Source organism: Colletotrichum aenigma (assembly GCF_013390185.1).
Source record: "Colletotrichum aenigma strain Cg56 chromosome Unknown KSG_Cg56_contig07, whole genome shotgun sequence".
Taxonomy (NCBI): Eukaryota; Fungi; Ascomycota; class Sordariomycetes; order Glomerellales; family Glomerellaceae; genus Colletotrichum; species Colletotrichum aenigma.
Genome location: NW_023500913.1, coordinates 1,488,357 through 1,499,157, shown reverse-complemented (window position 1 = coordinate 1,499,157; position 10,801 = coordinate 1,488,357). Strand labels below are relative to the sequence as shown.

At 53.7% G+C, this 10,801-nt stretch overlaps 3 protein-coding genes across 3 annotated transcripts; 1 reads left to right on the top strand and 2 right to left on the bottom strand.

Moving 5' to 3' along the window:
- Positions 1-87: 87 nt before the first annotated feature.
- Positions 88-1,484, bottom strand: CGCA056_v010674 (putative lipid phosphate phosphatase 3; the record flags this gene model as incomplete). The annotated part of the gene is made up of 2 exons (XM_037325921.1): positions 88-1,180; positions 1,237-1,484. 2 exons carry the CDS (start codon positions 1,482-1,484, stop codon positions 88-90), a joined length of 1,341 nt encoding a protein of 446 aa, XP_037175692.1.
- Positions 1,485-5,214: 3,730 nt separating this feature from the next.
- On the top strand, positions 5,215-6,760 carry CGCA056_v010673 (Chitin deacetylase; the record flags this gene model as incomplete). The annotated part of the gene is made up of 7 exons (XM_037325920.1): positions 5,215-5,585; positions 5,637-5,656; positions 5,714-6,029; positions 6,089-6,146; positions 6,209-6,259; positions 6,314-6,354; positions 6,412-6,760. 7 exons carry the CDS (start codon positions 5,215-5,217, stop codon positions 6,758-6,760), a joined length of 1,206 nt encoding a protein of 401 aa, XP_037175170.1.
- Positions 6,761-7,945: 1,185 nt separating this feature from the next.
- Positions 7,946-9,682, bottom strand: nimE (G2/mitotic-specific cyclin-B; the record flags this gene model as incomplete). Its single annotated transcript, XM_037325919.1, has 4 exons — positions 7,946-8,073; positions 8,124-8,262; positions 8,328-9,566; positions 9,671-9,682. 4 exons carry the CDS (start codon positions 9,680-9,682, stop codon positions 7,946-7,948), a joined length of 1,518 nt encoding a protein of 505 aa, XP_037175171.1.
- Positions 9,683-10,801: the final 1,119 nt, after the last annotated feature.

Genomic DNA, 10,801 nt, shown 5'->3' with positions numbered 1-10,801 from the left:
GTAACTCCAATCATGCCCAATATGCCGGGCGGAAAGCGCAATGGATCCCGCGTGCCCGCCTTTTCACCCATGAGAAAATAATTTCAATCAGAACCTGTTTTCAGGGCCAGAGCCATCATTTGATGCAGGCTTGCCAACGTATTGCGTGGATGTCGCCTGGCCAACAGGTCGCGACATGTATGCCTCCTCCTCATCGCCCGACCGAATGAAGTCGCCTTTCTCTGTCGCATAGCTGTAGGAGCCAACCCCGGACCACCACGCCTTGTCATGGCTGCGAGGACCCCAAGCCCATCCGGCACCCTGGCGGATGGGAAGATGATAGTAGCGAAAAGCGAAGATAGAAGTGAAGACGCCAATGAGGTAGCCAAACAAGATGTCGAAGCCATGATGCCGGAAGTCGAACCAGCGAGACCCTGCGATGAAAATGGATCCGAACCAAGGGAGGACGACAATCGTCAAGAGGTAGATAGGGGGCGCGGCAGCCTGGCGGCGGACAGCTGTTACGATCTTGTTGTGCTCGGCAAGGTTTCTGGCGACAGCTGACGTGTCAGGGTTGAGAGAGCCTCCCTCGCCCGATCGCACTTCCTCGTAATCAGAGCTCGATTTCTGGAGGCGAGAAGGAAAAGCCGAGTGTGACGAAGCGTCGCTGTTGGTAGCGACAAATGGCAAGGTGACGGCAAATTTACTGGCGAGAAAGAGCGATAGGTAAATCAAACCGGCGGCGGCAGAGCTAGAGTGACCGGAGGGGTAGCTTCGGAAGCCGTCGTCGAGTGTGTGCTTGTCGGTATTTGTGCAAATGTCTGCGGATACGAGCTGTCCAAAGCCAGCTGCGCCAGTAAGGCCGGTGATGCTGGCATTGGTACCGCCAACAACGTACTTGGCGAAGTTTTCCAGATCAGGCCGACAGCGGGAAAGCAGATCGGGTCGAGGCTTTCCGAACATGTTCTTCATGCCATTCGTGATGAACCAAGCACCGCACATAGCCAACGCGAGCCCGAGCCAGCCGACGTGTAATTCCCACAACTTGCGCTTCCAGATGAGGGCGTTTGGTGTGCCCTTAGGAATCGTATTTCCGGGAACAAGAACGAGGCAGACGATGGCGATGATGATGATGGGGACGAGAACGGCGCAGATAGCGGCGAGCCACATTGGGACGGTTTCGTGCTCGGTGAAGGGAAAGCTTGTGGGCAGGTCAGTACGAGCGGAAGTAGAGAAGACGAGGCCAAGGATTCTTACGAGATGTTGGGGTCGAGGACTGAGAAGGGGCGTTTGTTTGGAGTCACGATTCCCAATACACCGCCAATGCCAGCAACGACGAGCAAGACGAACCAATCGAACACATAGGAGCCGATCAAGGAGGGAGTCCAATGGGAACGGGGCGAACGCAGTGAGCGCCTCTCATACGGTGTGGGTGACTCGGGCATCTTGTAGTATGACGGCCTCGACGAGGGCGAGAGGTTTGCGAGGGGAATGGAAGTGGACATGAGGGGATGAAGAGTAGAAGTAGTGAAGGAAAGCCGAGAAGGTCATTCGGATGGGGGTCCAAGCTACTTCAGGTGAACCCAGAGGGAGTTAGGGAAGGTACCTGAGGCCCTCTTTAGTCTAGGTCTCTTTGGTACGAATAAGGGAAAGATGAAAGAGAGTTTAAGTGCTGGGTATGGGAGTGGGATGGGAATGGGGAAGGGATCCGCACAAGCGCAAACGAGATGTTTGGGTGGACAAGGCGTGCAGCTTGAGGGCGGCAAGGCGGGCGCGGATGCGGATGCGGGTGCGGTGCAGGCGAGCTGAAAATGTTGGGATGGCTGATGGCGGAGGGACCACAGCGCCGGAGGGGGGAAGAACTCAAGCAGGAGGGAGGAGGAGTGCAAGTTAAGACGCGAAGAGGAACCCTTTGCTGCGCGCCCAGAGAAAGCGAGACACGCTCGATGGCGGGCAATGGTCGAGAGACCTGGAGGAGAAACCTCAGTGGAACTTTGTGCCTAGGATGCTGTTCGGCACGGGTCCAGCAAGGATGCAATGGGCGGGCAGGGCAGGGCAGGGGATATGTTTCGTGTTAGAGAGTGTTGGCCCCTCTGTTGTGTGGTATGGAAGAGACAAGAAGGCAAGCGGAACTCGCCCAGAGATGCGATACTATGTAGCACACAATCCAAAAAGGGATGGGCAAGAATGACGGGAGGCAGAGAGCCTAAAGGTAGGAGGTCGGAGACTCGGAGTGCGACCACCCTTAAACAATCGGCGGCACGCACCGCACGCTGCGCGACAGATGTAGTAAGCAGTCGCGTGGCAGTGCCGGCCATGTATGTACCTTAAGGTAGTTTAAGACACCTCCAGGTCGCCAGCAGGGCTCATCCGTACATCCGCGCCTTCGCGCCTTCGAGCAACGTCGCCAATCCTTTTTATCTTCAGAAAATCTGGCAAGGTGCTGCCTTCTTTCCAACCCTTCAACTGCTGCGGCACGGCGTGTCAAACAGACAGCCCAGCCCAGCCTTACCGTGCCAAGTTCATCCGTACATTGATTGGATGTATGCGCTTCCCAAACTTTCCAGTGGTTGCTGACTTGCAAATGCAGGGTTTGAGGAGCTGCCATCAGTTTTACGCATGAAATATTTCGTAGACACGTACACGAAGGGACCTCCACTGTCAATGCCAGCTACCTGTGGACATGTCGTCTGGACTCGGGGAGGGGGGGGGCAGCTGAGTACGCCCTTAGACCGGCGACCCGTTTGGGCTGATGCTGTCTTCATTTTTATCATCATCGCCATCGGAACCCGAGGACCGTTGACATCCACACATTTGACCCAGAGAAACAGCCCAGACCGGCAAGACGGCAGTCGAGTCGAGTCGCCGTGTTTGAGAAGGCGCCTGAGGGAGCCTGTTTCGTGCAGCCAGTGAAGAGGGGGGGGCTTTAGGCACATGCCCCGCAAAAGTGCCGTCCATGTTAGCAGCACGACCTACCTCTCTACAGATACCTATCTGTACCTAGGCACCACAACCCAGGTGAGGTATAGATACCTAAGGAGGTAAATGTACGGATAGGTATTCGTATGGTTGGTTGGCTCGCCTGGGCCCAGGGTGGCTTGGCTCTTGGCCGTGGAGAAGAAGAGACACAGATCCTGTCACTTCTGACTGTGCCAAGCGGCTCGTCAGCTTCACTTGCCTCAATCTGCGACCGATCCCAATTCTCAGTCTCATCAGTCGTCCGGAAGAGCGACCGAGTCTTCGTCTGAAGGCATTAGGACACTATGTATGTACAGTGAAATATGTGCATAGCTCACGTTGCATAACAGAGCATCCCTCGTGCGCCTGCCATCGCAACAGACAGCACCCACACTCACTCTCGGATACGTGCCCACACCGAACGTCTGTAAACCTTCCTATGCTGCATTCCTCCCGACTTCAAGTCATCTCATGTTACAGTAGTTCTTCTTGGCATTGACGTCAGCAATGTACATGCTTTTGTACGGATACTGGTAATTAAACGGAGAGCTATTGCAACAACAAGCAAGCCCGGCACTATACACACGATGCCACGGCTGTCTCGGACTCTGCAACGACTCACCGTACGAGGCGCAATCGCCTGCTCGCACACTACGCCCTTCGAGGTATCATGGACGTGGGCGCAGTCATGGTGGTGACGAAGAATTAGCCAGACTACTACATCTAGCGCCCTTGCTGCTGCTTCTCCTTTCCCTCGGCCTCCTTCCAATGCTACAGGTACGTGTCTATCACCAAGTCATCCCCTTTCCATCGGCTTGGCATTCATTATCCGTCCCCTTTCGTTGATGACTGAAGAGCCGAACCCCCAATCATCCCTTACACAACCGCAAATGGCCATTCAGACCCTGGCAAGTAAGTCCGTCCAATCATACGCCACTGGGAGGTGAAATTGATTTTATTCGAGGAGACTTCAGAAAAAAATTTAATAAAAATTTAGGGATGAATTTTTCAGTCGAGAAGCGGTTCCTTGTGAGGTCCTTGTTTGAGACCACCCGCCACGAGCGGTAACGCAGGTGGCAAAGAATTCTCCGATTCGCCATGGCTCCGTACATACCCAACTGCGAGGGGGCCGCTCCGGCGACTTCACGGCCGCAGAACATTGGGCTTTTCGACTTAACGATACCTACTCCCGCGGACCCGGCGCGCTCGGCCCCGCCCGGTGTGCGGACAACAGCCCAGCATGCTCTTCCGCTCCGCTATCCATTACGAATGAATCTCCCTGACGACCATTTTCATGACCCGCTGAGTTGGCAACTTGTAGCCCTGTTTACGTCGGGCTTGGGAACATTGTATTATTCATGTCCCGAACCTCGTCTTTGTGCCGTAAAGCCGAATTGGCCACCTGACAATTCCTCTGCCTGATTGTTGCAGAAGCCACCGTCAGCCCAGACAAAGCACAAAGTTCCCACAGCGCCGTTGATCCTCATCCGTGATTTTTTACCGCTCAACCGGTCGCCCAACTAACATCATATCGTCTCACGTCTGCAATATGCTTACTCATCGGTTTACGACTCGGCGCTCTGAACAGCCAGCCATGTTCTCGCCCTTCCGGCCTTGGAGATGTTTTCTGTACTACTTTGTATTCTTTGCTGTGCTCATGATCCAAACGCGATTTTGCCCGAATAGTCCAAAGTCTCGATGCAGCCGTCCGCTTTCTCCCAGGCGTACAGAAGAAAACACACAGAAAGAAGAAAAAGGCATAGTAGCATTGGTCATGCATGGCTTGGACCTGTGCACACGGTCCTCCGAGGGAGCATCCGCTAGCCGTCTCCATACCCACTCAGTTCCCGCCCATCCATCCTGATTCTCCCTTTAGCCCCAACCTCTGGCGACGGCGCCAGCGGTCTTTGCGGAATTGGAGCCCTTCAAAACTCTGGGAACGCCTCAGCCGTATACGATGTGGTAGTCGTGCTAAGCTTGATTCTAAGCTTGACCTAGCATCTAACAGATTCTCAAACATTGACCCCCTTTGCGCCGCCATGACCAAAATACCACCTCATCCTCTTCCTTCTCAAAGCTTCTTCCGGCTCATCGGCCTGTCGATCTACATTTCCTTATTCTTTGGGCGTTTTTCTCAACCCATATAAGCCGGCGAAGCCGCCGCGTTTCTTGGCTGATTTTGACAAGTATCCCAGATCGCAGCTTTCACTCGCTATATCATCAGCCTTGGCATTCGTTCTGTTTCTTGGCCATCATTACCGCTCTTTCTAGCAAAGGATGACGTCCACGCTCGAGTTCCTCGTGCTTGCTCTGGCACTGCCGTTAGGGATTGTCGCCTCGCCATCTTTTCTTCTCTCTAGAGCCGTGTCCCCAGACAACACATGCGGAACAACTGGCAATGGAGGCAACCCGTCCGCATTCTCTTGTCCAACGGACCTTCCATGCTGCTCCGTGAATGGATGGTGTGGTAGCACTGACGACTACTGCCTGACTTCCAACGGCTGCCAGGGCCAGTTCGGCACTTGCACGCAGGACGGCAGCCCACCGGCCGGCGGAGACGGCGGTGATGGGTCTGCGGGCAACACGCAATGTGGTCCCGACAACGGAAACGCAAGTTGCGCATCAAACGAATGCTGCTCCGCTGCTGGGTTAGTGATGACTGTATCCTTGGGGCTTCTTATGGCTAACCTTGCTGCTAGATACTGTGGAACGGGCCCGGGTGAGAACGACACCGATGTTAAATGGAAATGACACCTAACTCTAACAATGTTTCAAGACTACTGCAGAGCCCCGGACTGCCTATTCCAGTTTGGGCCGGCGTGCGATGCTAACCAAGTCCCTTCTGGTCAAAACACCTCCAGCATCGCCCGTCCCCAGCTTGGTCAAGTCGCGTATGGGGGTCCTGGGATTTACAGCTGTGTGAACCCAGGAGATGTTGCTCTGACTTTCGACGATGGTCCGGACAAGTACACCTCTGATCTTCTGGATCTCCTCAAACGGTACAATGCTTCGGCGACCTTCATGGTCACAGGTAACAACAACGCCAAGGGCGAGATCGATAATATGACCCTGCCTTGGGCGAACATCATCAAGTAGGCAGACAATTCGGTATCCCTCTCGTTGTTAGCTTATTACTCATCTAGTATAATAGGAGAATGTACAGCGAGGGTCATCAGATTGCCAGTCATACATGGTCTCATGCTGATTTGGTAACTGCTCTACCTATACCCTCCCCGCCCAATTGTCATACTGACAAGACTTCTTTTGGCAGTGCAACATCACTTCGGCGCAGCGCAAGGATGAGATGTACAAGCTGGAAATGGTTTGTTCTACGTCATATGAGGATGAATTCGTAAGCTGACCGTATTTGCCGCAGGCTCTGCGTAACATCATTGGTGTCTTCCCTACCTACATGAGGTAAGTTGCTGGTGTTTTGCGATTGTGGATGATTTCCCTGACCTCGTCTTCTCCCAGGCCTCCTTTCTCCTCATGCAATGCCGAGTGCGGCTGCGAGGATGATATGGCTGCACTGGGCTACTCTGTCATCTATTTCGACCTGGACACCCAAGACTACCTTCACGATAGCCCAACAGAGATTGCCCAGTCCAAGACAATCGTCGACCAGGCCATAGCCGCCAAGCCCGCTCCCGGCGACAACTTTCTCGTCATTGGCCATGACATCCATCAGCAGACGGTGTACAACCTTACAGAGTATATGCTTCAGAAGTTCCAGGGTAAGCAAATGGTTACCCTTGGCGACTGTCTCGGAGATCCTAAGGCAAACTGGTACCGCGCCGACACCCGCACCACTCTCGGCGCTTGAGGAAGGATTAATGATGCCTCATGGATGTGGTTCGTTGTTAAACCACCGATGTTGAGTAGTGTAACGTAGTGTAAACTAATGGTAATTGATATACAACGGTTCGAGAATTTGTTTGTCATCCGTATGCGGGTGCATGCCACTCGCACGTCGCGATAGAAACACTCACAGCAGTTCCACTCAAACAACTAGACGACTTGCAGGCTCGAAGTACCTTGTGCCGAGACGTTTACCTATCTACCCACCAAAATGTTTCCAGGTTGTCGGAATTGCTGTGTCATGTGCGTTGAAGCGTTGCGTGGTTCCCGGGAGGGGTCCAGAGTCAAAACAACGTCGCGCATAACATATACACAGAGCATTTGCGCACAAACTTCGTTCAAGGCGAGGATCACGTTTGAGCATGGATGGTTGCGAGGCTCGACGATTAGCGGATTCTCCCGTTGACGGAGTCGATCGCCTTCGCATCTTCAAGGCCCGCTTGTCTTGAACCAAGAAAAAAAAACGCAATGTATTTAGTGACCCTTCCCTGAACCAAGCATTCTCCGAACAGATGTATGTACAATTTTTGCACGATAGCCCTCGCTCATCCCCCAGCTTCCATTTACGACCCATTGCGATTGGGGCCCTTCCCTCCAAGGCCATCTTCCATAACACCTCCGAACTTGAGATGCGATGAAGCGAGACGCCCTGCCGACAGGCTGGCTTCGCCTGAAAACGCAACACCAAAGGATCCCATGCTTTACCAGCCCACTGGAAAGACAAGGGTCAACGAACTCCAGCCAAACCGTCCGCTTCGTGATATCCTTGACCTCTGACTCCATGCGCCATTCGTGAGACAAGAGCACGAAGACCCCAATGCACTGGAAAATGTATAACCGACAATAAATAGCAGCACAAAACAGCTGCTAGTATCTGACAATGAGTCTGAACAATGTGACCCAGACAAAACAAGTAATAAAGACCAATCATCCGCCCCAGAAGCCCGCGCGCGTATTGTTGCTATAGGTTTGTTGAGTTTGGAGGAGCGCGACGAGAGGACGACATGGATTGATGCACTACCAAAGTGCTGGTCGTCGATCTATGCATTCGTAACAGTGGCCGTAAACGCTGATGCTCATCCAACTGCCCTGGTCCAGGGTATCCTGTGAAACCAGAACCTGTTCCAAGGCTCGAAAATCGCGCATGTCGCTAGTAGTCATCATCATCCTCGGGGTAGTCACCATCCCGGGCGGAAATTTGGTCCAGAGAGAGATGGGTGTCGACGATACCAAAGTGCGGGGCACTCTTCTTGGCCCATTGACGCGTAAGAATCGAGGCTACTCCACGTTAGTTTGCGAACCAGACAAAGCAGGCGCGGCGCAATTACCCTTGAGAAACTTCTTGCTGGCATACTTCTTGAAGAAGGCTTCGTGAACGACAGGACGCGCAAGGTAGTCGACCATGAGGCGAACTACCGGCTCAATCTCCTCCTCGTTGTACCCAGCATAGAATGCGATGGTGTCGTCCTGGGAAAGGGTAAGTACAAAAAGAAAAAACCCTAGTGAGGAATTATAGTGTTGTCTGAACATACCCAGTCACCACGGTCAAGAATCAGGCGGGCCAGGTACATAGCACCGGCCGCAACGTGACTCGGACGATAAGCCATAAAACGGTGATCAAGAAGGCTGATCTCCATGAGATACTTGCCAATAGTACGGCACTGGATGTCGTAGTTGTCTGCCTTGCTGATGCGACGCAGGAAGTTCATGGGGTTGGGGTAGCTCAGGTCATAGTTTAAAGTGCCGAGAACAAAACGCTCAGCACTGAGAATCTCGGCCTCACTGAATCCGTCATCCGCGACGTGGCGGAAGTTGGCGACGTGAGGTGACAGAACCTCCTCGTACTTTGAGGCAATGAACATGGCGGTGATGCCGACAAGCTGCAGGCGGTCCAGCTGTACAACCTTCTCAGAGAGGAAACGGTCGATGATGTTGATGGCAAGGAACAGAGTCTCGGGGAGCAGGTGGAAACGAGTGTGAACCTCAATCAACCAGTCGACGAGAATCCCGCGTGTCTTCCACTCCAAATCGTCTTGATGCTCCATGTAGTTCGGGTTGGGAATGGAATTGCACTCCAGATCACGGAGATACTCGAAAATTTCGTTGGCATATTCGGCAACCATCAGAGGGTCGTCCATATCCTCCTCGTCCAGATTCTTTACTCCCTCGGGATACTCGACCAGGTCGACCTGGGCGTCTCTCGTGGTGTTGGATGACTCTGGCTCTTGAGCAGAACGTTTGACGGGAGCAGCCTCAGGTTCGGGTTTGGGTCTCGACTTTTCGGACTGGGCAGTGTGGTGCTTCTTGCGGCGGGGCTCACCATCATCGACATTGGCATCCTTGGGAGCTGGCTGCGCCATCGCGTTGACTCGCCGCTTGACAACACCTGATCCTGGGGCGCCACGCTTCGGCTCGGCCTTCTTGTTGGCCTCCTTGGGCTGCAGGGCAGCTCTGGTTGCGGTCGAACGAGACTGGTTCTTGGTGACACCGGTGGGCTGAGCAGCCTTCGACACGAGGCCCACCTTGCCGGTGGCCTTCTTTCTCTCAACCGCATCTGCGTTTTTGACGTTGCTCACATCGCCGAGAGCACTGCGCTTCCCTGCAGTGGCTGCAGTGTTTGTGGTGGCCGCGGACTTCTTCGTAGGCTTTCCGGCGACAGTAAGCTCATCAACACTCAACGCGGCCGCCTTGGCACGCGTCATTCGCATTGAGCCACTGTTCTCGTCATTCTCGTTTGACACGAGGCGTGTTGCACGCGTCGGACGGGGTTGCTAAAGGGGATGGTAAGCCAGATGGCGACGCAATGGGGCTGCCCAGAGTTGGAGTCTCGAAGACTACCAGAAGGAAGAAGGCGGCAGGTGCGGGTAGAACTCACGGCGGGAGGCATTTCGTCAACTGGTTGCTGAAAATGGTGGATGATTTACGATGTAAGAGTCTGGGTCAATATGGTCAGCACCAGACGCGTCGATGAGGACTGAGCCGCCACTGAGGTAAGCCCCAAGGCAGAAAGACAGGATAATGAAATGATGAGCGCCACGAAGGGTTATGGGATAACTCTTGGAGGAGGAGGTGGAGGCAGTGGCCGGAGAGAGGAACGAGGGTCGAGACATGCGCACCTTGGGAATGATGATGACGGGCGACTCGAACGCGAGCAAAAGGTTTGCTCTGGGTCGACCAAACACGGATGGCTATGGGGGAAAATTAGTCGCGTCGACGAGGCCAATTGGCAGAGAATCGGCGACCAGAGGGATCGAGGGTAGGTATCGGTAGGGTATCTCGAAGTTGGGAGGTGAATTAAGAGATTGGACTTGGGGGAAAAGAGGTTGTTTATGTGGGAAGAGGTGGAAAGATGGATTGTGATGTGTGTTTTTGCTGAGGTAGTGGGAACAGAGGACGTGATGTGGTATGCAGTGGGTATTGAGAACGGGGTGTTGGGGGTACGTACCTTTGGATCGCGGCTCGCGGTGACCCTGGTCTGGGTTCTGGTCACCACAGTAGCGGAGGCGCGAACGACGGACAGGGAGTGGCTTCTCGACTCTCGGTTAAGGCAGTCGCGTCTTTGTCGTGACGGGTGCCGGATAACGGAGTGGAGGTTGTCGCAATTGCTACTGTGAGTTGCTGGATGGATGTGCACACTGGAGAATGAAGTCTCTTTGTGTGTTGCGGAGAGCGGTGCAAGATATGCTGCCCAGATGGAAGCTAGTAAGCAGCCTGAGTGAATCAGAATAGGTGGACGGTGTGAATTGGTGATGCGCGTGAGGCGGGTTGGAGGTGAGGAGAGTAGGCTGGACTGGTTCCTCGTTTGGTGGAAGGCAAAGGACAAACAGACGGCCAAAACGATGAGGACGCGTGTTGTATCTGATGAGAGAGCCTAGGGTGAGTTGAGGCGTTGGCTGTTGATGAGAGGAATGGTGATGATGATGATGGTGATGATGATGATGAGCAGGATGGTTTGGGGCAGCTGGTAACGGTGACTTTGACTTGAACTTGAACTTTTGATATTGCG